Source organism: Vespa velutina, chromosome 13, assembly GCF_912470025.1.
Source record: "Vespa velutina chromosome 13, iVesVel2.1, whole genome shotgun sequence".
Classification (NCBI taxonomy): domain Eukaryota; kingdom Metazoa; phylum Arthropoda; class Insecta; order Hymenoptera; family Vespidae; genus Vespa; species Vespa velutina.
Genome location: NC_062200.1, coordinates 1,330,812 through 1,355,750, shown reverse-complemented (window position 1 = coordinate 1,355,750; position 24,939 = coordinate 1,330,812). Strand labels below are relative to the sequence as shown.

At 27.2% G+C, this 24,939-nt stretch overlaps 7 protein-coding genes across 20 annotated transcripts; 2 read left to right on the top strand and 5 right to left on the bottom strand.

Moving 5' to 3' along the window:
* Window positions 1–70: 70 nt before the first annotated feature.
* LOC124953831 (nuclear pore complex protein Nup93-like) lies at window positions 71–5,006 on the bottom strand. 3 transcript variants are annotated; one of them, XM_047505798.1, is made up of 9 exons: window positions 4,965–5,006; window positions 4,005–4,243; window positions 2,876–3,164; window positions 2,621–2,801; window positions 1,561–2,524; window positions 1,165–1,489; window positions 735–1,091; window positions 533–650; window positions 71–455 (listed from the first exon to the last, which is right to left on the bottom strand). In XM_047505798.1, exons 3-9 carry the CDS (start codon window positions 3,100–3,102, stop codon window positions 144–146), a joined length of 2,484 nt encoding a protein of 827 aa, XP_047361754.1. In that variant the 5' UTR covers window positions 3,103–3,164; window positions 4,005–4,243; window positions 4,965–5,006; the 3' UTR covers window positions 71–143. The 3 variants fall into 3 exon arrangements, with proteins under 3 accessions (XP_047361754.1, XP_047361756.1, XP_047361755.1); XM_047505800.1 differs by lacking the exon at window positions 4,005–4,243 and having other exon boundaries at window positions 4,965–4,989; XM_047505799.1 differs by lacking the exon at window positions 4,965–5,006 and having other exon boundaries at window positions 4,010–4,245.
* LOC124953833 (ubiquitin carboxyl-terminal hydrolase CYLD) lies at window positions 2,920–10,336 on the top strand. Of its 4 annotated transcripts, none has more exons than XM_047505803.1 (12): window positions 2,920–4,371; window positions 4,466–4,601; window positions 4,679–4,894; window positions 5,288–5,457; window positions 5,555–5,674; window positions 5,748–5,968; window positions 6,057–6,229; window positions 6,319–6,615; window positions 6,705–6,820; window positions 6,895–7,111; window positions 7,170–7,384; window positions 8,290–10,336. In XM_047505803.1, the coding sequence occupies exons 1-11, from the start codon at window positions 3,847–3,849 to the stop codon at window positions 7,358–7,360; spliced, it is 2,382 nt and encodes a 793-aa protein (XP_047361759.1). In that variant the 5' UTR covers window positions 2,920–3,846; the 3' UTR covers window positions 7,361–7,384; window positions 8,290–10,336. The 4 variants fall into 4 exon arrangements, with proteins under 4 accessions (XP_047361759.1, XP_047361758.1, XP_047361762.1 ...); XM_047505802.1 differs by lacking the exon at window positions 8,290–10,336 and adding an exon at window positions 7,507–7,592; XM_047505806.1 differs by lacking the exon at window positions 8,290–10,336 and having other exon boundaries at window positions 2,922–4,371; window positions 4,679–4,792; window positions 7,170–7,592.
* Window positions 8,073–9,966, bottom strand: LOC124953838 (glutamyl-tRNA(Gln) amidotransferase subunit A, mitochondrial). The gene is made up of 2 exons (XM_047505826.1): window positions 9,245–9,966; window positions 8,073–9,180 (listed from the first exon to the last, which is right to left on the bottom strand). The coding sequence occupies exons 1-2, from the start codon at window positions 9,771–9,773 to the stop codon at window positions 8,168–8,170; spliced, it is 1,542 nt and encodes a 513-aa protein (XP_047361782.1). The 5' UTR covers window positions 9,774–9,966; the 3' UTR covers window positions 8,073–8,167.
* On the top strand, window positions 9,799–24,601 carry LOC124953835 (ELKS/Rab6-interacting/CAST family member 1-like). 9 transcript variants are annotated; one of them, XM_047505815.1, is made up of 13 exons: window positions 9,799–9,866; window positions 16,693–16,811; window positions 18,779–18,876; window positions 19,420–19,685; window positions 19,753–19,879; window positions 20,040–20,132; window positions 20,219–20,559; window positions 20,687–20,905; window positions 20,956–21,056; window positions 21,137–21,350; window positions 21,416–21,643; window positions 21,929–22,360; window positions 24,467–24,601. In XM_047505815.1, exons 4-12 carry the CDS (start codon window positions 19,569–19,571, stop codon window positions 22,343–22,345), a joined length of 1,857 nt encoding a protein of 618 aa, XP_047361771.1. In that variant the 5' UTR covers window positions 9,799–9,866; window positions 16,693–16,811; window positions 18,779–18,876; window positions 19,420–19,568; the 3' UTR covers window positions 22,346–22,360; window positions 24,467–24,601. The 9 variants fall into 9 exon arrangements, with proteins under 9 accessions (XP_047361771.1, XP_047361775.1, XP_047361774.1 ...); XM_047505819.1 differs by lacking the exon at window positions 24,467–24,601 and having other exon boundaries at window positions 21,010–21,056; window positions 21,929–23,721; XM_047505818.1 differs by lacking the exon at window positions 24,467–24,601 and having other exon boundaries at window positions 21,452–21,643; window positions 21,929–23,721.
* On the bottom strand, window positions 10,184–17,673 carry LOC124953829. Its single transcript, XM_047505793.1, has 18 exons — window positions 17,383–17,673; window positions 17,164–17,299; window positions 16,836–17,050; window positions 16,565–16,752; window positions 15,985–16,280; window positions 15,804–15,907; window positions 15,492–15,696; window positions 14,881–15,420; window positions 14,598–14,795; window positions 14,293–14,505; window positions 12,985–14,207; window positions 12,188–12,875; window positions 11,889–12,106; window positions 11,189–11,825; window positions 10,884–11,128; window positions 10,607–10,811; window positions 10,456–10,535; window positions 10,184–10,324 (listed from the first exon to the last, which is right to left on the bottom strand). Exons 1-18 carry the CDS (start codon window positions 17,401–17,403, stop codon window positions 10,184–10,186), a joined length of 5,553 nt encoding a protein of 1,850 aa, XP_047361749.1. The 5' UTR covers window positions 17,404–17,673.
* Window positions 17,783–18,951, bottom strand: LOC124953842. The gene is made up of 2 exons (XM_047505834.1): window positions 18,706–18,951; window positions 17,783–18,580 (listed from the first exon to the last, which is right to left on the bottom strand). Exon 2 carries the CDS (start codon window positions 18,370–18,372, stop codon window positions 17,842–17,844), a length of 531 nt encoding a protein of 176 aa, XP_047361790.1. The 5' UTR covers window positions 18,373–18,580; window positions 18,706–18,951; the 3' UTR covers window positions 17,783–17,841.
* LOC124953841 (COA8 family protein CG14806, mitochondrial) lies at window positions 22,376–23,360 on the bottom strand. The gene is made up of 3 exons (XM_047505833.1): window positions 23,131–23,360; window positions 22,847–23,047; window positions 22,376–22,773 (listed from the first exon to the last, which is right to left on the bottom strand). The coding sequence occupies exons 1-3, from the start codon at window positions 23,194–23,196 to the stop codon at window positions 22,573–22,575; spliced, it is 468 nt and encodes a 155-aa protein (XP_047361789.1). The 5' UTR covers window positions 23,197–23,360; the 3' UTR covers window positions 22,376–22,572.
* Window positions 24,602–24,939: the final 338 nt, after the last annotated feature.

Sequence of the window (24,939 nt, the reverse complement as noted above, 5' to 3'; positions counted from 1 at the left end):
AAACTCCATTGAAATATTTTACAGATATAAAAATGAAAATAATGACGTAATTTTTTTTTTTTTATGATTCTTCGATATAAGACAGCAAAAATTATTGGAGTTCATATTTTAAGGGATGGTATCTTGATAGATAAAATCTTCATTTAGTGCATAAGAATTTCCATTTGTACAAGTTTGCTATTTGTTTCGTTCGGCATACGATATGGTAATGTCCCTGCAAAACTCGTCAATGCCCTCGCTTGATGTCGAAGATCACGATATTGTTGTTCTCTCGCTATTTCATCACCTGGTTCCATAGATCGTAATTTTTGATATTGACGATATAGTATCGTCATAGTAGCTAAAAGAACATCAGTTAGAGTACCAGCTACTTCTGGTGATACTCGACGTAATGCTGTTACTCTTTCGTCGACATCTTTTACATGTAATGGCAGCATCTCTGATTCGGCAATAGTCTGAAATTTAATTATTTATTAATAAAAGAAAGAAATTTTTTTCTTTATTGAAAATATCTATATTATACTCAACTTACTCTAAGAGCACTCTGGCATTGATCATTGTGATATTGATCAAAAAATACCATAAGATGACGTAAAGTATAAAACGAAGCAACCAATTCGGCTGGTGCTTGTATAGCAATGCCTTGATACCTAACAAATTTTATATCCATTTAGTTTTTTTTTTTTTTTTTTGTATATAAATAAATGAAATAATTATTTTATAAAATTTATTACCTTGAGTTTATGTCGTTAGCAGTAGTTTGCAATCGATTCCTTAATGATCCAGGTGTTCCTTTTTGACTCACTACTTGTGCCAAAAGTGTACACATTAAACTGAGAACTTTTTCATGAGTACCAGCAAGATCATACATCGTGACTGCATCCTCTAGAAGACCTTTTCTATATAATGTCTCTGCACATATATTTATTACGTCATCTGTATTTACTTGGAATTGGTCTAGAATTCCTGGTAATCTTCTATCTTTTTCTATTTTGCCGACAAGGATATCTCGATTTTCAGGTGAAGCATCTACAACCATTCCTGCAGCTGATGCAGCAAACATATTTCTATCGTAGGGATCTTTCATACATCTGAAATTTCAAGATCACGATTAGAAAAAAATTTCTTTAATTTTAAATAAAATTTCTACGCATAAAGATATACCTTAATAAAAAGAGATAATGCAGACTTTCCTTTGGATCTGAGGATTCGAATCTCTTTACATATAGCAATATTAGCCTTGCAAAATTTAATCTTTTAGCAGGTGGTTTATCAGAAGGATCAACACTTATCAATGGAGCTAGAACACTTTGACTAACAGATAATAAATTATGTTCATGCATAGCAGCTGCCAGGTGCACAGCATGAGCCAAATGACGAGCACCTGCACCTCTTGCCAAAAATTCAATTGCTGCTTCAAATTGACCAGTCAGAAAAAGCATGGAAAAGTATAAAAATGGTTGTTCATGTGCATGGTAGTAAGATTCACCTAGAATATTTTAAGAAAACGATATAATTGTTTTATAAATATATTTATAAAAATTAGGTCAAGTAACATACCATATATTTCTGAGATTGTAGTTTGAAGATAATCCAAAGTTAATTTATTTTCAATGTCAGATTGATCTCTCACTTGGCACAATTTTAACCACAAATAATCATCTGCTGTTGCTATTACTTCAGAATGCAAGTCATCTGGCTCACATGGAACTAATGCACTATGTGCTGCTCTCTTGTAAGGATCTGTTGCAGACCTTATATGCTTTTTATAATGTAATTTTAATACTGACTCTGCACGATTACCAGGATAACGTTGAGGATCATTACATGCTTCTTCCAAAGCAGTTCTAAATTCTAAGAAATCTACATTGCATTGTTTCAAACATTGCAAAGCAGCTTTAAAATCTCCACATCTCATACAGAAATAAACTAATGGCCATAATGGCTTATCACCCAACTTCACATCTTCTAAATCTCTTAAATTTTGTACTTTAATGCCAACGAAGCTTTTTACTAAAGGTACAGTGCCTGGAATACCACCTCTTTTAGCTTGAACCAAATTTTCATTTATGACAGAATTCATAAAATCTCTATATCGATTTTCAAGATAATTTCTTGCTAATGATACGATCTTCTGTTCAATAGCAGGACTGGTTCTTGATTTAATTTGATCTCCTCTTGGTGTTGGTGGTATATCTACCATAAACTTAACCATTTGCCATAAATCCGTAACTTTCTTGTCATTAAACGATTCACTTGCTTTGCAGAATATATTAAACAAATTGGGCCTTGTTGTACCACGAAGTACATGTTCATTGTAGTTTTGTAATTCTTTGGCATAAGCAACTTCAACATTAGAGAGACCACTAACCATTGATCCAGCTAACTTGGTACGTTGTGGGGTTCCTCTTAAATCTACTAATTCTCCTGATGGAGCTGTCATAGCATTTATTATTTCAAAACGCATTTGTTTCCATTCACCCAATATATGTTCCATCTGTTGAATTGTGGTAAGTTCAAATGTCTGAAATGTCATAAAACAAATTTTACTTTTACAATATATGTTAAACATACATATATATATATATATATATTTACTATAAGATATTTCGACATTTACATCTTTATGAACTTCTTCGATAATAGAAAGAATTGCATTTTCTTTCTCATTTCTTAAATAGCTTACAATATCTGTATCTGCAATAGGATCTAATGGTTCAAATGTGCGTCTTGCACTGAGTGAACTTAACTTTTGAGATATTTGTGGTAGATCAACTCCCCGAGAACCTAACAACAAGTGACTGAAAGATAAATAAAATATTTTTTATGTTATATATCATTACAATTGTCATTCATTAATATCATAATTACTTACGCTTGGACCTGATTGTCCTGAGTACCGGTTTGTGTGACACGTGACCATAATTCGTTAGAAGCTTCTAATATTTGACGTAAATTTCTTTCGACTTGTGGAAGTTCCTCGCTACCTTCAACAGCAGCAGACAATTGTTCTGCTGATCTTAATAATTCACTGAAACCAGTATCTCCTGTAGCTCGCGAAGAATCTATAGTAGACATGTCGCTATTTGGTGGATCTACCATTTTTAAAGCGCGCTAAGAATATCATACTTTTCAATCCAATATGGTTGACCATGCTGACCAATCTAATAACAAATTATAAATTGAGATAAACATGTGTAGTCCTACACACACACACACACGCATACTTTTCATTTATATTATTATTTTATAATTAAATTATGAATTATTTAAAAATCTCATTTTAATATTTCTTACGAAAAGGCTTGCTTTCAAATTGAATTTTTCGAATATTTAAAAATGTCATTAGTACCCGCGATATCGTCGATCAATCAGATTTGAATATTCTTTTTTCAATTTCTCTAAGAGAAATTTTTTAAATAAAAATAAAAAAATATATATATTTTATATCTCCTATTTATATAACATACAGAAAATAAGTTCTTCTTTATAAAGAAGCGAATAAAATATTTATTTGTATGAACGTTCGTATTACCAATATGCCGGTCACGAGATTGAAACTACCTAGTCAAATTTACCATAAAGTTTATCATTATGCTTGAATTTGATTGATTTTGATTAGTCATTTACAGTCAAAAAAAAAAAAAAATAAAAAAAGAAAAAAGAAAAAAAGGAAAAAAGAGAAAACAGATAACATTGTTTTATTGCAATAATATCACAGAAAATTGTATGAGAATAGAGAAAATTTATAATTCTTTAATATATTTGCCGGTATTCTTGATGTTTAGAAATTGTCATGTGCAATTTACTGTTATTTCGTATTAAGAGTTTTTGAAGTTATCTTGAATGAATGATGTACTCTTTAACGATACATGTCTACGTATAAAAATGGAAAGCCGGAATTTTGACAACAATAAAAATCACAAAGTTTTGCGACATTATGTTGCAAAGAAAAATTCTACTGTTACTTGCATGTCAAGACATTGTGATGTAAATGTAAGTACTTTACGTCTGGGAATGCTGGTAAAATGCCTGGAAGATTTAATGGATGGAACGCTCCTAATTTCTGTCACCGATGTGTCAGGATCAAAAGTTTGGTTTAACACAGAATGGTGCTGTCAAAAAACTGATCTCATTCCTGTGTCACAAGAAATTTGGAGATTTCTTCTTGCGGTTTCAGTACCACAAGAGAGAGTTCGCCTGGCCAATAATAAATCACTTTGTGGAATATTGGAAAATCTATCTGTAAATGATAAAGTATGGTATCACTCTAACCATAAAGTTAATGACCACAAGGAATTAGCTATTATTAAATATATTGGTCCTGTTCCTAAGCTTGGTCAAGGATTTTATTTTGGTCTTGACATACCGGTAAATTGATCACAACAGCAATCACAAATTTATATGTTATTTGCTCCTTTATTGCTTCCATATTAAAATATAGAAATTATATAAATTATTTTAGGACAGTCAAGAATTATCTAAAACATCTATGCTATGTTCAGAATATTTTGAGTCAGCTCACTCAAATAGAACATTTGCAACATTGAATAAAATTTCTCTTTACAAAGTGGATGTTCCAAATAGAAATACAGAACAAAGTATATAATTGCATAATTTTGTTTTTGCTGTCATAAAAGATTGAATGATTTATCTACATATATTTTTTTCATTACAGTTTTAATACCAAAACCTATTACACAGAATGTCTCTACTAATTTGTCTGACAAAAAGAAATTTACTTTGGATCCAAATTTGTTAGATGTATTGGAAACATTTTCCCCAGACAGCAGTAAGAATAATAATAATAATAATTGTAATAGTACATCTTTACCAGATGAATATCATTATGCCATGAGATCATTAATTCCACAAAATACAAATAACAAATCAGGTAGTTATAATAATGTCAGAAATGTTTAATTTATTCTTTATTTATTATTTAATTAGAGAACAATTCTTACCTAGTTCGGTTTTCCTTGTATACCAAAGAGAGTTAATAATAGTTAACTGAGGTGTTTAAAAATAGCTTCAGAGTTAGTCTATCCTGAATGTACCGGCAAGTGTCTAATGTGTTGTGAATATAATCTAAGTTTACTCAAAGAATGGCTACATTTCAAAATATTCCAATTTTTGTTTTAAATTATAAATGGAGCAGTGATATAGAATCAAGTGTATACAGTGAATTAGAAGAAACTTATGATCATGTAGAAAGATTCAATCATAGTAAGCAAGAATAATTGCATAAAATATATTTAATGTATTATGCTGTTGTGTTATCTTCTAGGTAATATGTCAGAAGAAAATGGAAACAAAAATTGTAGACGAGATAAATCGTCAGATTTAATTGTGGGTTCAAATGTTAAAGTACTTCTAGGTTCAGATTTAAGACATGGAACCCTTCGTTGGATTGGAACACGACCTGATACTAGTAAATTAATGGCAGCTGTTGAATTGGTAAATATGAAGAGAATATTACAGAAAATGAAAATGTATGTTATATTATATATAAAATTTTATATTATAAATAAAAATAAAATTATTATATATTTAGGATGAAGGACATCCATCAGGTACAGATGGTATTTACAAGGAAATAAGATATTTTCAATGTCAACCTTATAGAGCCGTTTTCACGGATATTGAGCAATGCTTTCCATATGAATCTGGAGTAGTGAGTATTATATATTATAAAAATATTGCTACACTTTTAATCACCTTTTTATAAATGTTATTTTTATGGATAGGTAAGAGTTGATGATCGATATCCTTCTATGAATACTAATAATTTTGGAAATATGGAAAATGTAATTACAGGAATGGTGAGACCTATTTCAGTCAAAGGAAATTTAGAGAGTATTTGTGGAAAATTCAGAGGAATACAAGGTCATCATAATTCATGTTATTTGGATGCTACTCTTTTCAGTATGTTTGCTTTCACTAGTGTATTTGACAATCTTTTATTCAGGTAACATAATGGAAATATATATAATTATTTATTATTTTAAAGGAAATAACATAAATTAAAAATATTTTATTACTTTTATCAAATGTAGACCACCAAATGAAAAAGATTGTCATGAGTATGAAGAAGTTCAGAAAGTATTACGCGAAGAAATCGTTAATCCCCTTCGAAAAAATATATTTGTAAGTGCGGATCGTGTAATGAAATTAAGAACGTTACTTGAAAAATTGTCTTCTGTATCTGGTCTTACAAGTGAAGAAAAAGGTTTTTGTTTGAAAATTATCCTTATAAATTTTATAGTACTGGAACAATACTGAAATTACATTGGAATAATATTTATTATTATTATATAGATCCAGAAGAATTTTTAACATCATTGGTGGCACAAATCTTAAATGCTGAACCATTTCTCAAATTAAGTTCTGGTCAGGATGCATATCACTATCAACTTTTCGTTGAAAAGGACGATCACCTCAGTTTACCAACAGTACAACAACTATTAGAACAGAGCTTTTTCACAAGTAATATCAGATTGAAGGAAGTTCCTTCTTGCCTTATCATACAAATGCCACGATTTGGAAAATCATTTAAAATGTATCAAAAAATCCAACCAACTCTTTTGCTTGATGTGACAGATATCATTGAAGATTGTTAAGTATTGTTATTAACAACAACCGTTATTTTTAATATATTAATAAATAAAATTAATTTATATAATAATACATTTTCTTTTATACAGCTCCTAGACAGTGCACAGTATGTGGTAAATTAGCTGAATTTGAATGTAAAGAATGTTATGGAGAATGTGGAGAAGGTCTTGAAAGCATAGCCTTCTGTGTAGAATGCTTAAAAACAGTAATTTCAATATTTTCTAATATAATTTAATTTTAATATCATGGTATGTAAATTATATTATTATTATTATTTAGGTACACCGTCATGAACATAGAACTAATCATGAACCAAAAAAACTTAGTGTACCAGTAGAATTTGCAATTTTACAAGAGCATTGTCCCGTACCTCGTTTATATTTAGAACTCTCAGCAGTCGTTTGTATTGAAACATCTCATTATGTTTCATTTGTAAAGTGTGGCTCTGGTTCAGAAGCACCATGGTGTTTTTTTGATTCTATGGCAGATAGAAAAGGTATAATTTTTTTTTTTTCTACATATTTTATCCAAGATTTATGAATATCTATTGTTAGGTGAACAAGATGGATATAATATACCAGAGATGGTGCCATGTCCAGATTTTCCTTATTGGCTAAGTGAAGAAGGTGGCAATTATTTGATGAAATTAACAGACGATCGTAATTTACCGGAATATGCAAAACGACTTTTGTGTGATGCCTACATGTGTATGTACCAGTCACCGGATGTTATGATGTACAAATAATGTTGATATAACCTCATAATATTGGTAAATTATTTATAATTAACTTTTTAAATCGTAGACGTCTTCTTTTTTTTTTTTTTAATCAATTATATGTGCACATGTAATATAATTATTTTCATATTTTTTTTATATTTTCGTCTTCAAAGTATATATTCTGCAGTCATTAGGACAGTCATTGTATTATAAAAAATGTTAATATTTATGATGTCCTCCAATGGATTAAAGGAGTAATGAAAAAGAAAATTGATATAAATATATTTGAAGATTAATTGTAATATTTTTAAAGTCCGTAAAAATATTATTAGATGCAAATACGTTATTTTATATGAAGAAATAGTATTGCATATAAATAGTAAATTGTAACCATTGTATCGTAAAATATGATAGTGCACAAAATCTGAAGAAAATCTTAATTTTAATTTATTTTAATATTCAAAGTACTATTTATATCTTTTGATATACATATGTATATTACTATAGTAAATGTTTTTAACAAGAGTGTAGATTGTTCCAGCTATTATTTAAATAGAAATGCGACTACAAATTTGTATTAAAGTCAACTGTCTTCTTATCTTAATAGTTCTCGAGGTAAAATATAATTTATACATATACATATACATATATATATATATATATATATATATATATATGTGTGTAGTTATTATATTATATTTTTTGGTTAAGTTATGAAAATTGTTCTATTACACCGAGGCGTTTTTAACAAATGTGGTAATTTGTTTATTATGCTAATTACATACAAATAGATATATTTACAATAAATAAAGGCATCCATTGTATTGTATGCACTTATTTCAATTGTATTCTCGGAAATCGTACACAGTCTTCAATCCATTTAGCTACAATAAGCAAGCATTTTTCTTGTAAAGGTGGTGCCATTAATTGTAATGATAATGGCAATCCCTTTTTAGATAGTTTTATTGGTATATTGACTGCTGGAATTCCTGCCATATTTGCTGGTTGCGTACAATAATCCTGAATTAAACACTGTCTCTGATTATCAAGTAATACAAATTCATCATAAATTGGAGCATCTGTTAGGGTAGTAGGTGTAAGTAATAAGTCAATATTATTGTCCCATACTTTGTTAAAATCTTGTGAAATTAATCTACGTAATTTCATTGCTTTTACGTAATATTGTTCATAATTTTCACGTAACAAAAAAAAATTTCCAGCAAATATACGACTCTTAACAACATCATTGAAACCTGTGGATCTTGTTTTTCTGTACAATTCAGTTAGCGAATTTTCTTCATCCGCACGATAACCATACCGAACACTATCATAACGTGCCATATTACTCGCTACGGTGCAACAATTTAATACCGAATAACACACTATAGAATAATCTGTATATGGAAGAGAAACTGGAATTACTTTAGCACCTGCTTCTTCTATTAGTGAAGCAACTTCATCCCAGCACTTTTGTATTTCTTTACTTATTCCATCAATTTTATATTCTTTTGGTATACCAACACATAAATTACTTATATCAATTTTCTCTGGTATTGAAAAGGGCTCATAATCTTTTTTTATAGTAGTAGAATCTGTATCATCCGGTCCTGCTATACTGTTTAGAACCAAAACAGCATCTTCCACATATCTGGTAAGAATACCAGGTACATCCATTGAGTTTACCAAAGGTATAAGACCGTTTCTTGAAACTAATCCATAAGTTGGTTTTAATCCAATCAGACCGCAGTAAGAAGCAGGATTACGAGTAGATCCTCCAGTATCAGATCCTATTGCTGCATAACAACTGTGAGTAGCTACTGCTACTGCAGAACCGCCGCTACTACCACCTACAGAAATATGTATTGTTCAATCTTTTCAATTAATAGAAAAAAAATATTAAAGCATAAATACCTGCTATATGCCACTTATCTTTGTCGGCAAAGAGTTGTGTGTTTATCTCTGTACCATCCTCATATAAATAATGCTTAGATAATATTTCAGAACCCCATAGATTTATGGTTGGCCCATAATATGAATCAATAGTCCCTGAGCCCATAGCAAATTGGTCTAAATTAGTTTTACCAACCAGAACTGCACCAGCATTTCTAAGACATTGATAGACGGTAGCATTATATCCAGGAATAAAATTTTCTAACATAAAAGACGCACAAGTCGTTGGCACTGCTTTCGTACAAAAATTATCTTTGATTGCAATAGGAACACCGTCGAGATCACCCAAAATATGATTTTCTTTTTGTCTAATATCTGCATCCTTCGATTGTTCTTTTGCTACATTTTCAGTTACCGTGATATAAGGGTTCAGTGGTTTAATAAGCTTTGTAAGATCGATAGAAGCTTTGCAAAGCTCAGATGGTCGTATATTGCCAGCATTTAATTTTTCTCTTATACCTTTTATTGATAAAGATAATAAATTTTTCATTTTTTAAGGTTAAGTTCAGCATTCATATAGCGTGTGCCGTGTGTAACTTTATAATGAAGAACTCAGAAATAGAAACAAAAATTAAAATAATTGGTAAGCCTTATAATTATTTTTATATATAACACATTCATTCTCTAATTACTTATTATACTACTCATTATACTTTTTCAATTACTTGTAAAATATAATACGTGAAAATAGCTTGTAACAACATTTTTATAAGAACCTAACCTTATATTATTTTATTTCTTTACATTTCATTTGTTTTAGATTTTATAAGATTAATTTTAGACAATATAAACAATACAAACGTTGTATGTAATAAATAAAAAATTATATTTATGCGCTTTCATTGTAAATAAATCAAAAGATATTGTATTCATAAAACATATGAATTAATTACAATGATTTCAATGTAAACCCTGTTGCACAATACGCATTATCGTAGTATTTGTTTTTGTTCCAAAAAGAAGATAATGATACTGATCGTAATGGAATGGAATTACTGTTTGTAAACCATCTATTTTATGTACAATCTTTCTTTGGAATTTCTGAAAATAATCATCAAAAATATTTGCATGCATGTGTGTGTGTATGTATATATATATATATATATATATATATATATATATATATATATATATATAAACAATAAAACATATATGTAATATTTGTTGCTTACCCCGACAAACATATATTCATAAACATAAAATTGCCCATCTTCTGTAGTTATTATAACATAACTATCACTATTTCCAATCTCTAAAAACATAGAACAAATTGATAATTAAAATTATAACTAATTAAATTAGAAACAATGATTTAAATATTACCGCCAATATAGAAACTCTGAATCTCATTGATAGACGAATCATAGAAGAAACTTTGATAATGATAAAAATTATCAAATTTATTATCGTAATAATAAATATTTAAAGCGTTCATATCGAGATCATTAATCATAATGAAATAATTATCATCGTTCGATAAACTCTTTACACAATTACTTTTTCCTGGAAATCTTCTTAACAAAACGAACTAAACAAATAAAAAATTAAAATAATTATAAAATAAATCATTGTAAGTAATGTAATTTTAATACGTTCGTACCATAGAAGTAATAGAATCTAATTTATAAATTAATGAACCCATCTTCGTATTTCCATCGCAAGCTATAACAATATATACGTTATTATTTATTTGTAAAACTTCAAGAGCCGATGCACCGTTCGTACGAATCTCTTGATGCAAAGTTAGACTCTCATTTTTTAAATTTAATTTGTAAATAAATGAATTAGTATCGTGTGTCTTCGTTGTAGGATCGTAATATATCGCCAAAGTTATATATACTTGATCTAAAAAATAATTGATAAATTTATTATATATATTAATACATTTTCTAAGTAAACATTTACCATCGTGAGTGAAAGTTTTCGAATCTTTAAGGAAACCCTTGATTTCAATATCCGAATATCTTTGCTTGATAAGATTGGCTGTTCCAAATTTTTCATTGGTCATCCATGAAATCATAGTAAATTCTAAATCCGTTTCATTTCGAGTGCATTGAGCATTGTAGGAAACACTACTCGTCATAATATCTATACCAAAAAGATTATTTGGTTCATGAAAATGTTTTACAATAGAAATATTGTTCCATTGCCAAACACGACAATCATTTTTCGTTAATTCAGCAACGTATTGCAATCGACATGAACAATTCTCTGGTAATCCACAAAAGCTACCATTTTGTTCGCCATACATATTCAATTTTAGAATTGAGCCAAACATAATTACATCGATTTTTTTAACGCTTGGTACTTCGATCTTTAAACGATCTTCTTTTTCCAAATATGCAAAAACACTTGGTAAAGATTTTATAACAGAAGTTTCTTGTAAAATAGCATTTTCTATAAACATTTTATTTTTTTTCAAAGCAGATATATTATGATTTTGTAAATGATCCAAATCATCAAGTAAATCATTTATCTTTACACCATTTACTGTATCAGAAACGATTATGTTCTTTTGTATATCCAAATGTGATTGAAACGTCTAAGAAAAAAATACAATTTAATAAAAGTATCAAGAATTATATTAAATCTCAATTGAACTTACGAGATTTCCGGTGATTATCACGTTTTCGTCGTTCAAGACACTGTTAGAAAATTCATCGTTTACATTAATACCATTTATCAATGGAACCTCGACATTAGCGTTCACTTTTACATCGTTTACATAAGTTTTTTTACCAGAAATAATTTGGGTTGTTTGTAATGAATTTATAACTAGATCAGATGTATCAATATCATTGATCTTCTTTACCATAGCATTTCCTAAACATTATTGATAAGAATAAGATGATATATTTTAATGTATTAATTGCGATAATATGATAATTTGATATGTATGTGTACCTGTTACTTCAACTCGACCTTGAAATTGTATATCAGAAGATATAACATGATCTTTGCTAAGTGTTACACGATTCTTTACGAATTCATTAAAATCAACGTCATCGATTGTCTCCACAAAAATATCTCCCATAACAACGAGATTTTTAATATATGTATTATTTGGTAACGTTTGATCAGAAAAGACCAAATCGGTAATCGATGTATCGTGAAGAGTATCGTTTAAAACGAGATTATTGATTTTGACTTCGTTTAAAAAATAGATCGGTCCTATTATAATATCTTCTTCATATTTATTAACAACCGAGGCATTTAATTCAATAATATTTATTCCATTAATCATTACTATATCGATCAAGTCTTGTGTCTTCAAAGTATTTATCGTTAAATTATTTTGGAAAATTTTTTGTCCGCTCAAAACAATTTCCTTCGAATTTTTAAATACAGTATCTTCTACGATATTTTTAATATCGTCTATACCTTCAATGTCTCCTGTGAAGAACGAAGTACGCAAATTGTTTGTGAAAGTTACATTACCCACAATTTCTTGCGGTATATCTTTCCTAAGTGCTTTCTCGAATAAATGTGATAACGATTCGGTGGAATGATTAGAATTTTCCCATGAAATATGTCCATTCACGTTCAAATTATATATGTTTGTAGAATTTAAATAAATGGGGCTTTGGTATAACTGAAAATATCGAAGAAGATATTTAGAAATTACTTTTTTTTTTTTTTTTTTTTTTTTTTTTTTTTTTTTTTTTTTTTTTTTTTAGAGATAATTTATATTAATTTATTACCTGTTGAATGTCATAACCATTCAAGCTTCCTACACTAATATCATTATCAACGAAGAGATCATTAAATGTTACATTTCCTTCAAAAATAAGAGGTTCATCTATCCACATCAATTTCGAAGAATTAATTCCATTAACATAATTAGCATCTATATTATCTGCACGAATCGTGTAAAACGTAAATCCACTAGGTATCTTTTGCGAACTTGTCTTTGAAAAAATATCCGAAGGAAGTGTATCAACTCTGAAACCCTCTAAAAAGTCCATCGTTATGTTCTGCACAATTAATTGTTCCATCATTCCAGTAGACAATGATATATTTTGCGATGCTACTTTTTTCAAATACATTTCAGTCGAATAATTAGCAATTCTAATCACTTCCAATTCCTCACTCAATACTAGATCATTATCAATAATGATTTCTTCTATGATATCAGCGATCGTTGCATTTTCCAATTCGATCAAATACGAGATATTTTTTCCATTAAAATTTTCAATCGTGATTTCTTCAGCACGAAATTTCGCTGTTCTGATCGATTCTGTTTCGTTTACTTCTATCGGTATTTTTAAATAAGGAGAAACTACTCGATCATTGAGAAAATCAAGATTGAATTCACGTACAATTGCACGTTCCACTGAAATTGCAGGTAGATTAATGTCCTCCAATAATTTCAGATTTCCAGAATTGTTCAAAATTACGTCGACGGGTATATCGTTATAATTATTGATCATCAAATGATGTAATTTTAATTTTTCGACACGTAAATCACCACGTATTATAATATGATCTTGATGAACGTCAAAGCTATTTAATTTTTTCTCGTTCACGTGATAGACATCGTTGATATGTAGATTTTTAAAATGAAGATTTGTGAAAATAGATGGTATCTTTTCGACCGTGGTATATAAAAATTCTTCCTCGGTAAAACCATTTAAATATTTAGTTTCCAATCGATCGATAGTTACACCGAAATCGAGTGAAATATCGTTTCGGATTGTTTGATTAGTCGATTTTGTCCACATGTTATCGAATATCTCTCTTGGTTTGACTTCTAAATTATCCATAATTAATTTTCCATTTTCTTCAAAATCAAATCTCTTTACTACGATATCACCAGATATTATCACGTTATCATAGATTTGAGATGGCAAAATAATTGACATGTTCGCATCTGAATCCATAATGAACATTTCTGTTACTTCCATCTTATCTAATATCACTTCACCTATAAATATAATTTCTCTAATAAAAATCTAACGAATATCTTTTATATATATGTACTCATTGAAATAAAAATCATAACAGGATACCATTGATAACATTTTCACGTGATTTCATAGCAAATTCAGATATGGGAATATCATTAATGTATTCTACATGAAGCGAATCAACTTCGAGCGTTTTTATAAATAATTCCTGAAAATTTTGATCGAACGCATTTGTCATCAGCAACGTAGATGGTACTCCATTGTACATCTTTGTTTTAAGATTTTTCACCTCTAAACGTTCGTATGTGATGTTGCCTAAAAAAAAAGATTTATTACCATTCCAGAAATTAATTGAAAAAAAAAAAAAAAAAAATTAAAAAAAAAAAAAGAAAACCAATAAATTATACCTGTAATCGTTTGATTGCCACCTATAACGAATAGTTGATCCGTCAATTGCTCCATATCAATATCATTGATCTTCTTTACTTTCAAATTAGGTATAGAAATATTCGAATAAACGAATATCCTATTATCATATAATTTTCTAGTGGTATCATTCTTACTTACTAATATCTTTTCGTCTTTGTTTTCTACCGTTGCCCAATCTGCGATTTCATAATGCAATTTTTATTAAAAGTAGCTCTTTACAAACTAATATTTTTCAGGATAGATATAAAAACGTATACCCACACTGATGTGGAATTCCGCAAAGGGAATTCACTTTGAGATCATGAACGGTGATATTTTCAACATATAGAGGCGATTCAAATTGTTGATCATCTTTTAAAGATATGAAATTGTTAGATCGATAACTAACGTTATTTAATTTATCGATGGATATCGTATCGATCACCATTTCTTCGAAAAATGCATCACCAGTTATATTGATCGTACCGTATAAATTATTCTTAATGTTTGATCGTAAAATATTTAATGATCTTTTTGACAAACTTTCGATCTTTGATTCAAGATCATCTAAATTCTTTCGAAATTCAGATGGCGTTAATACTTCCTCTTCGACAAATAAATTGATTTTTTCTACTACACCCGATTTTAAAATGACACTTGGATATTCGAGTGTATCCAAAAGATTGGAATTATTCTTTGGCGAATATTTAGAGTGCAGGATGAAAGATTCAAATTTTTTAATGATCGACAATCTATTTTGCAATAGTCCAACGATTTCTGATAAATATTCAGATGTTGTATCTGTGACTCTTTGTCTATTTCCTATAACATAATTTGATAGTTAATTAATTGAATTATTTGTGAAGGTCAACTTGCAATTCAATCTGATTTACCATGATAGGTTTCATTTTTAACATTTAAATCCCAAATCTCGATGAAATAAAAACCTTCGTAGCTTAATGTGGTTAATATTAAAGTTATAGTTTCATCGCGAACTAATGCTTGCATATCCACTATGTTCTTTTTACTATTTAATTTTCGAACACTTAGAGACACATAATTGGCCGTATTTAATAATTTAAATAATTCCACAACGTCCTAGAACATTGGAATTTATTAGAAAGCGATTAATTAATATTTTACTGTACAATATTTTAATAATACAATAATATTTTATTGTACAATAAAAATTTATTTGCACTTACATTATAAGCAACAATAAAATATGTGCCATCTTTTAAATATACTGTTTGTATTGAATAAAATGTTTTAATCTCAGGAATATCGATCCATTTTAATAATTCCGTACCTAAAAACAAATCGAAGAAATTTTAATCAAAATCAGAAGAGACTGAATAAATTTTCTAATATATTTGTAATACGAACCATCCCAGAAATATACACTGCTTACTTGCACTTTATTGGTTATTAAAACAAAATGATAATTATTGCAAGAATAATGATGAACAGACATCGGTTTGTTCGTAGGCAAAAATTGTATTATATCGATAGCATTTTCTTTGAATTCGTAAACGGTAGAAGTGACCATTGAATTGAACATAGAATTTTGAACAAATATTATAATGATCGATTGTTTATATTTAAACGTAGTGACCGATAGAGCATAATTGGTTATTACGTTAGTGTAGATATCCATGTAAGTACCAGCCCAATGATAAACACTGTTTTTCATTATTGATAAAAATTAAATTGTATCGTTATAAAAAATATCGTTAAATATATTAAATATATTAATATATATATAAATAACATAATAATGATGGATCAAAAGTTCCTAAATGATTTTGAAAATCGATCAGATGTCTATTCTTTTTCGAAGTTTTTTTTAGCCCTACAGGCTTGTATTATAATTTAAAAAAAGAAAAAAAAATTAGTTCAGAAAGTTTCGAGAAATTGATTTATAAATTAATTTAGAAATTTTTGGCCCATCTTGTAAAATACTTACACGCTTATATCATCGACTAATATTAAATAAAGCTGATTAGCTTTGGTAAAGAAATGAGCATCCATTAATTTTAAATATCTAATATGTTGTCTATAAATTAAATTTCTAATGTTATTTCCTGTGTATAGAGTGCACCAACTGATGTCGTAACAAAGAAAAAGATAAAGAGTCGCTTTCCACTTAATTGTCTAAAAGATAAACGATTAATTATGATCTCGGAAAAGAATATTGAAATGTTATGGCAGACGTAAGTAATGCGTATAAAACGTACTTTAACAAACTTGATAAAATAACCCTGGCCGATAGAACTTTTTTCTTTAAGTTTGAAAGCCTTGCTCGAAGTAGAAACGTCCATAAAAATGTCCATACTTCCATTAGTATAGGCGAAAAATATTTGATTAAATGTATTTATTATTAATGGTGGATTCGTATCCCATGTCATATCCCACGATTTTAACCAACTCACATTGTAATTGTTAACAAAAACTATAATCACATAAATCTATTGTATATATTTACGATTTTTGTTTTTTTCATTTTAAATTAAATATATATATATATATATATATATATATATATATATATATATATTAATTCACCTGTTTGGGACCCTTCGATATGATTTTTAGCTACATTAACTTTGACCTCTCTTAATTTTTCATTCAAATAATCATTCAAGTTTATGCTCGAACATATTCCTCGTTGAACGATCGATCCAAAGAGAATCGCGAAGAACTAAAATAATATATTTTTGATAAAGCAAAATAATAATTTGAACATTTTATTTATTTCTGTTGGTTTTGAAAAAAATAACTTACAAAGTAATTCAATGTTCCCATAGTAATAAGAAAGTAATGTAATAATCCTATCGATACATTTTATGATCTCTCGTAACGCGTTTATGACTGACTGAATTTCTATGATATTAAGAAAGATACAGAATTCTCTAATTTATTTCCTTATTTGTGTCAATAGATATAGTATACAAGCAAATATGTTTGTGTGCAAAAAAAAGCATAGAAGTTATTTCAATGATATTTGATAATGTATAGAAATCAAATTATAACCTACATACTTTCTTACTTTTATTTGTTTGTTTTTTCTTTATCTATTTTTTATATTATTAGTAATAATTACTAATTATTATATTATATATATATATATATATATATATATATATATATATATATATATATATATATATACATATATATAGAAAAGAATCTCTGTAATGTAAGAGACGTTAATTTATTAAATATTCCATAACTTTTACATTATTAATAAATTTTCAAAGAATATGATGATTGTGTTGTATACCTGAAATTCTTAAAATTAGCTAAAAACTGTTGAAATTCTGGCGAAGAACTGATAATACATGTCCTTTCCTTTCTTTTCGACCAGAAATTTACAATTTTTAATTTATTAACATTAATTGTTCTACCGTTGTTATCATTGAAAACGCCATTTTGTTTATACAAATATGTTATCGACGAAGAAGAGTTCAATATATATTTAGTCGATAAAGAAGTGAAAGTATTAAATATACTAACGATACATCTTTGAGAAAGTAAAGTTGATTGAAAATGAAGCGAACGGCTTAAATTAATATAATAAATTAATTGAGATATGTGTTCACATTGAAAAATATCAAATTCATTGTACGAATATGCAAACTTGTTTAGATCATATACATTGTTGTTATTATTGCAAATAACATTCTTGTGTTTTTCTGAATCTTTACTAATAATTTTTTGTTCATTTTGATTTTTTTCGAAAGAACAGGATAAAGTATTTGATGATGATTTCATTGTTGAAAACCATTCTTGATTTGATTGCGTAGTACTCGACCATGTCTCATTACTTTCATAACATGTTGTTGATTCTCGATGTAAAGTAGTTGAGTTTGTATTAAATGATGATAGTGTGCAATAAAAAGGATATATTGGTACTTGAATGCCAATATTTGTCGTTGTTTTTTTACTGGAATTAAAATTAAGTTCTTTCTTGTTCTTTAGCCTGCAACACACATACATATACGCACACGCACACGTACACGCATACACATATATAAAAATAAACATGATCATTTATATAGTTTTACTTTTCGTATATTAAATACATGACAAATAAATTTTACTAACGTGTTTATAAATTTCTCTGATTTTCTTCTTATATATTCTTCAAAACGTGTGGTAAATAAAATGAACCAAATAGATACGAAAATGACAACAAAAGTCGTTAATACTCTTGATTTTCTTATGGTACCCCATGATTTGTGACCTTGTTCGATAAAATGTGAAATACTAATTAAGGTACTATCCTTTTTAATTGTAATTTCTTGTGTAGTTGCCCTTGTTGTTGTTGGATATACCTTGTCTTTGTCAAAATTACAAAATTAATACTATTTGAAGCAGTTATGCATTACAATGTATTCATTAAAATATTAATTGTATAGTGAATGGAGTAAAGAAAACCATATTTTTATTTTGTATGTCACCTTCAGAAAGTATCAATTCATTATTGTAATACAAATCATTTGCACAAAGTGCAATCCACAGTCCTATACCACAAAAAAGTAGTATACGCCATCGTACACGAATTAATATTTTTTTTAACATGTCCAATTATTTGTCTGGACATATTTCAAAGACATAAACACAATTAAAAGTTTTTATATAAAATTATATCACATTATATAATACTTGTCAAATTAGATAGATTATTTTCTTATAAAAAAATTGATAAATTTTGTTTTACGTATTAAAATGTAATTTTGCACATTCAATTTAGTTCCGAAATATTATTAATTACAAAAACTGTTTTCCCCTTCTGATAGATGATTTTATTTTTTAAAGGTTGAAAGGTAAAAAAAAAATGACATTCTACATCTTATTAGAATAAACAAGAGATTTCCATATTTATATCCTGAACACTCAGGCGATTAAAAATTGAAGCATCAAATCAAAATTTTAAATGCTTTTAAATTAATGAAGAAACTTGTAGAATGTGTAAGTCTCTTCTTGCAACACGTTTAACTGAACTTAATCAACAACTTGCAACAATTGTTAAATTACAAAAAATGGAAGATGAATATGACAAAAGTTCAGTCCTATATTCTAAGGTATATAAAATTTTGATATAACGTATAGTATATCTAATATATTAACATTAATAATAATTTATCTAAGCTTTGTGATTGTCCACATCACATATTATCCACTGGAGAAAATAAGAAAAAAATACCATGTAATATCAACATTTGCAAAACACGAAAAAGATGTACTTGCCTTTGTCAATGCAATAAAACAAGCAAATGTAAATTTTTTATTAATATAAATATTATAAATAACTATTTTATTTATTACATCATTTGCATAATAAAGAGTTAGTATATAAGAAGGTTATATACTACTGTTAATAATATTACAAATTATTTTTACAATTATATCTTCTTCTTTCTCTTATAAATCATTAGCCTATAAAAATGATGAAAAAATTAAAGAAATCTCAAATACACAATCATATGATGATAAAGCCGTAAAGAATAATGTACATAATACTGAAATTGGTAAATGGATTAAACGATATCTCATTAAGTAAATAAAATATTATAGACAATATTTATAATATTTAATTAAATGAATTCTATCAAAGGACAGGTCTTTAATACAACATTAGAAAATGTACAGGATTTAGAAAAAATAAAATCTACAAAAAAAGAAATTATACAAGAAAGAATTGACAATGATATATCTGTAACAAGAAATCATTCTAAAAAATATGAATCGTTCTCAATAGACATTGATTATCAGAATACAAAACATGAAAATGAAATTATTCATAAAACAGATAAAACAGAAGATACTTCTGTTTCTATAGAGGTACCAGTGCAAGACAATGATAAAAGTAGAAAACCAGAAGAAATTATGATACTGCCTGATGACAATGATAAAGATATTAATACAGAAGAAATTAAAATACTGCCGGATGATAATGTAAATGAAACAAATATAAGCTACAAAAGAATTCAAAAAATTGTCATTTATAGGGATAATGTAGATAAAATTCTGAAATCTATAATTTTAGTTAAAGGATTATTTATAATCCAGGTTGATTTATCAGGATTTATCTAACGAAAAAAAACAGAAGAGAGATTTGGAGGAGAAGTTGCAAAATGCGAAGCAACATTTAACAAAGCTGAAAGAAAATGGAGAACAGCAAGTATCTTACCTAAAAGATGCTTTACGAAAAGCTGAGGAGCAACTTGCACAAGCAAAAAAAGAAACCATTACAATTACCGCAGATAGAGACAGATTATTACAAACTGTATCAACACTAAAGGTAAGTATATCAAACTTGTAAGATGAAAAATTGAAAATTTATTTTCTTAGGAGGAAATAAATAATGTAATTGGCAAAAATGTGTCTTTACATCGCGAATGCCAGGATTTAAAATGTAAATTGCAAACAGCTTCTGAATGTGAAACGAAAACGTAATATACGAAATAATTATATTGTATGATTATCATTTTATTATAAATATTACATTGGATATTATATTTTTACTTTTAAGTTGCACAGTTGTTCAAGATGAAGTTAATCTTATAAAATCTATAGTTAAACAAAAAGAAGAGATTTTACAGGCAGAAATAACTGAATTAAAAGGATTGATTGCAGAACTTACAAATGTTACAAAAATACAAGAAAGAAGAATATGTGAATTAACTAACATTTGTAAAAAACAACAATGCGGTTTACGTGATAAAAGTAAAACGATTATTGAAAAGGTTAATAAATTATATTACGTTCTAACAGCTTTTAGATAAGTTTTACGTAAAATAGCATTTTTTAGGAATCCAAAATATTTGAAATCCAATCACTACTAAAGTCATATAGTTGCAAATGCACAGGAATGCAAAATGATATTCAAAATTTAGAATCTACTTTAAATAAAGAATCAAATACATGTAATAGTTTAAAAGAGGAGTTAGAACGTTTTAAGGATGATTATAATTGTATGTTAAACATTAAAACAAAAATTATAGAAGAACAAGATGAAACGATCAAAAAACAGAAACGAGTAAGCAATTAACTGCAATACTTATTCCAATTAATATTTGTGATTAATATAAAAAAAAATTGCAATTAATCACAGTATAAATAATCAAATAATTAACGTTAAAATAAAACGTAATTTTTATAGACATATTACATTTAACTACGTTACATTTAATACTTTAATGTATGTCGTACTTTTGACTAAAGTAGTATTACGACATCTAACGCGCGTAATTTTGAACGAATCGTATTATTTTTAATTAGATTCTTTTAACTAAAAATTATATTTCAAATAATTTTCTCACAGTTATTGCAAGATAGCGAAAGTATGGCTCAACAAGCTGCTTCTGAATTTGAGGAAATTAGGAACGAACTTATTCATGAAAAAGAAACATGTGAATCTTTAAGAATTGCATTAATTACTGCAGAAGTTCAATTAAATCAAAAATATAATGTGGAATGCAAGAAATGTCAAAATTTAATTGCAGAAGTGAATTTGTTAGATCAACAAAAACAAAAAGCATTAATTGCGGCAAAAGAAGCTTTAAGAAAATTATGCATTTCTGTAAGAGATTACCAAAGGGAATTGGTCTTTGAAAGACAGAAATGTAAATTTTTAACATTAAAACTGAAGGAAAAGGAAGATGAAGTTGAATACATTAAAAAAGAATTTGCTTACAAAAAGAAAACAATTGTGCGCAGAACAAGTGACTTTTTATCTTAATAGATGCAGCTGAAGGTAATAAAATTAACAGCAAATTTTATAATGTTTTGCTATACAATTTATTAAAAAGCAAATTAATATAATCAATGCTAAAAATAACTAAAAATATGTTATTATATCATTGCATGTTACTATCTCTCCTTCATTAATAATAAATATATTCTATTGATAATACTTTTTACAAATATTCAAACACATTACTCTTCAAAATTTATATTTGATATCAATTATTTATATATTAACTTAGATATTTTTACCCTCAATTCAAGAAATAAAAGATTAAAATTCTTTTTATACCATAAAATATTATAGTCAAAATGCAATCTCCAATTTTTGTCAAGAAAATATTTATAAAAGACAGACATTTCATCTGCTGTTAATGATGTTTTACCTTGTGCTTTCAATGTTTCTTGAAACTTATTGCGTTCCTGAATTAAAAAATATGTTAATAAAAATCTTATTGTTTTCTTAACATTTATGAGAAATATTCAATAATTTTACTTGTACGAAACTCTTGTTATGTTTTGTCCAGAATGTTTGATTCCAAAGCTGTATATCCTCTCTAGCTTCTCTGTATTTTTTCTCCAATTTAGATTCATTAAGTGATTTTTTAAAAATAATAGGTCTCAAATTCGAAACAGGATCTGGTTTTCCAATTTGATCAAAATTTACCTCATTTTGTGCCTTATCTATCGATGATTTCTAATGTAAAGCAAATAAATTGTGTGACAAAATAAATGTATTACACTTTATTATGTAAACAGCAAAGTACTTCAAATGCTTACTGAACAAAAAGGACGAACTGTTTTGACTGGATATTTTCTGAATAAGAAAGTACATCTATTACTCATTTTTTATATTATTTACACTTGAATACATGAGTTTTACAATTTCCGTAGAAATATACTAAAAAACATTAACACATGAAAATTCATTATGTCTATAAAAATGTTTTATTACGAATTCAAAATGGTGATTTCTTTGGCAGTTTGTAATTTAAACTAATTAGCATGGAGTATTTATATATTGATTAAAAAACATTAAAAAAGAATTGTACATAAATATTAATACTAATACCTAAGAAATATTTATAATTAATGTCATATATGACGTAATTTTTCATACGTATACTTGGGTCGTAATTACGTAGTACTTTCGACTAACGTAGTCATGGTATAGATTTGATATTTAACGCGCGAAAATTTGAATGCATTCATTTATTTGTTGTTCATGTTAATTTGTGAAGATCATTAATCAATTTATCTTAATGTCAAAAACTAAAAGGTAATATTAAAATTAGAATTATATATACAAAAGTAAAATTAACATAAATGCTCAACTATAGTTAAATCTTGATTTCATTTTGCATTATTTATGTGTATTTATTTATTTTATTAATATCATATCGTAGATATTCAGCAAATTATAAAAAAAATACTATGTCAAAGTTCTGTAAAGCAAAAAATATTTTGGATAGAAGAAAAGAATGTTGGATAAATCTGTTTAATAAGTATTCACAGCCAGTATAAAAAATTTTAATTTTTATATAAAATTTTCATGCCATTATAATTTATTTATTAAGAGCATAAATTATTAATCTTTATGTTAAAGGTATTAAACAAAAAAGAAATAAACATTAAAACATTAATGCCAGAAAAAGCTAATACTGATATTTTAGAACTTAATAAAGCAAGTACAATTACATCTAAACCTGATGTACTTAAAAACCATTCATTGAGTCCTAGAACTTTAATTTGTGATTCATTAAAACATAAAAGAAATTATTTAACAACAGACTCATTTTTAACAAAGAGAAATTCATCAAATCTTTTACCTACATCAAGAGATGAAATTTATACTGACAGATATAATGGTAAACATATAAGTGATGGTATAATGTATAAAAAATATTTGTCTCATATATTTCATTAACTCAATTTTTATCTCCTATAAGATTATACATCAGTAAACACACAATTTAAGAATATAAAAAAAGTAAAAGACATTACAGAGTATCGAGATGACATAAATACAATATATCCCACAAGGTTATAGATCATGCATTGTGTATTTCGTATCATGAAAAATATAAGTTAAAAAAGCTTCTTAATTTGATTTTAGAGTAATATGGAGTATTAGCAGTACCAGTCTATCAATAATAAATCTTGTATCAAATAAGATTATAAATATTAGAAAAATATATGAACATTCTATATCTGACAGTAGCACAAAATCAAAGGATACTAATTGCTCAGCAAAAAATATTGAACTACAAGGAAGTAAAAAGTTTTTTATACAAACACAATTATTTGATTCTGATTCTGATTAAAAAAATATTGAAGTTTAATAAACTAAATAATGCATTATATATATATATATATATATATATATATATATATATATTTATTTATTTATTTATTTATTTATTTATTTATTTATAGATAATAAATAAATAATGTTATGGTTAAAATATCAAGATCATAGTTAAAAATCAAGATGAGATTGTAGCTTTAATAATAAAAATTCGAGAACAATATTAACAGATTATTTGTATTAATTTCTTATTATTTATTATCGTTATTTTATTAAATGTA

Bases quoted from the DNA above. Each gene is read 5' to 3' on its own strand.
- LOC124953842 (XM_047505834.1), bottom strand. From the start codon at position 18,372: ATGAAATCATCATCAAATACTTTATCCTGTTCTTTCGAAAAAAATCAA.
- LOC124953831 (XM_047505798.1), bottom strand. From the start codon at position 3,102: ATGGTAGATCCACCAAATAGCGACATGTCTACTATAGATTCTTCGCGA. The intron at 2,525-2,620 runs GTAAATGTCGAA...ATGACATTTCAG, and splicing joins TCGAAGAAGTTCATAAAGAT to ACATTTGAACTTACCACAAT. The intron at 1,490-1,560 runs GTATGTTACTTG...AAAATATTCTAG, and splicing joins TACAATCTCAGAAATATATG to GTGAATCTTACTACCATGCA.
- LOC124953835 (XM_047505815.1), top strand. From the start codon at position 19,569: ATGTGTAAGTCTCTTCTTGCAACACGTTTAACTGAACTTAATCAACAA. The intron at 20,906-20,955 runs GTAAGTATATCA...TTATTTTCTTAG, and splicing joins AAACTGTATCAACACTAAAG to GAGGAAATAAATAATGTAAT. The intron at 21,351-21,415 runs GTTAATAAATTA...AGCATTTTTTAG, and splicing joins GTAAAACGATTATTGAAAAG to GAATCCAAAATATTTGAAAT.
- LOC124953833 (XM_047505803.1), top strand. From the start codon at position 3,847: ATGAATGATGTACTCTTTAACGATACATGTCTACGTATAAAAATGGAA. The intron at 4,602-4,678 runs GTATATAATTGC...TTTTCATTACAG, and splicing joins AAATAGAAATACAGAACAAA to TTTTAATACCAAAACCTATT. The intron at 4,895-5,287 runs GTAGTTATAATA...GTTATCTTCTAG, and splicing joins AAATACAAATAACAAATCAG to GTAATATGTCAGAAGAAAAT.
- LOC124953829 (XM_047505793.1), bottom strand. From the start codon at position 17,403: ATGGGAACATTGAATTACTTT. The intron at 15,421-15,491 runs GTAAATCAGATT...ATTATGTTATAG, and splicing joins TAAAAATGAAACCTATCATG to GAAATAGACAAAGAGTCACA. The intron at 10,812-10,883 runs GTACGAACGTAT...TTATTTGTTTAG, and splicing joins TAGATTCTATTACTTCTATG to TTCGTTTTGTTAAGAAGATT.
- LOC124953841 (XM_047505833.1), bottom strand. From the start codon at position 23,196: ATGAGTAATAGATGTACTTTCTTATTCAGAAAATATCCAGTCAAAACA. The intron at 23,048-23,130 runs GTAAGCATTTGA...GCTTTACATTAG, and splicing joins CAGTTCGTCCTTTTTGTTCA to AAATCATCGATAGATAAGGC. The intron at 22,774-22,846 runs GTAAAATTATTG...TTTTTAATTCAG, and splicing joins ATAACAAGAGTTTCGTACAA to GAACGCAATAAGTTTCAAGA.
- LOC124953838 (XM_047505826.1), bottom strand. From the start codon at position 9,773: ATGAAAAATTTATTATCTTTATCAATAAAAGGTATAAGAGAAAAATTA. The intron at 9,181-9,244 runs GTATTTATGCTT...ATATTTCTGTAG, and splicing joins AGATAAGTGGCATATAGCAG to GTGGTAGTAGCGGCGGTTCT.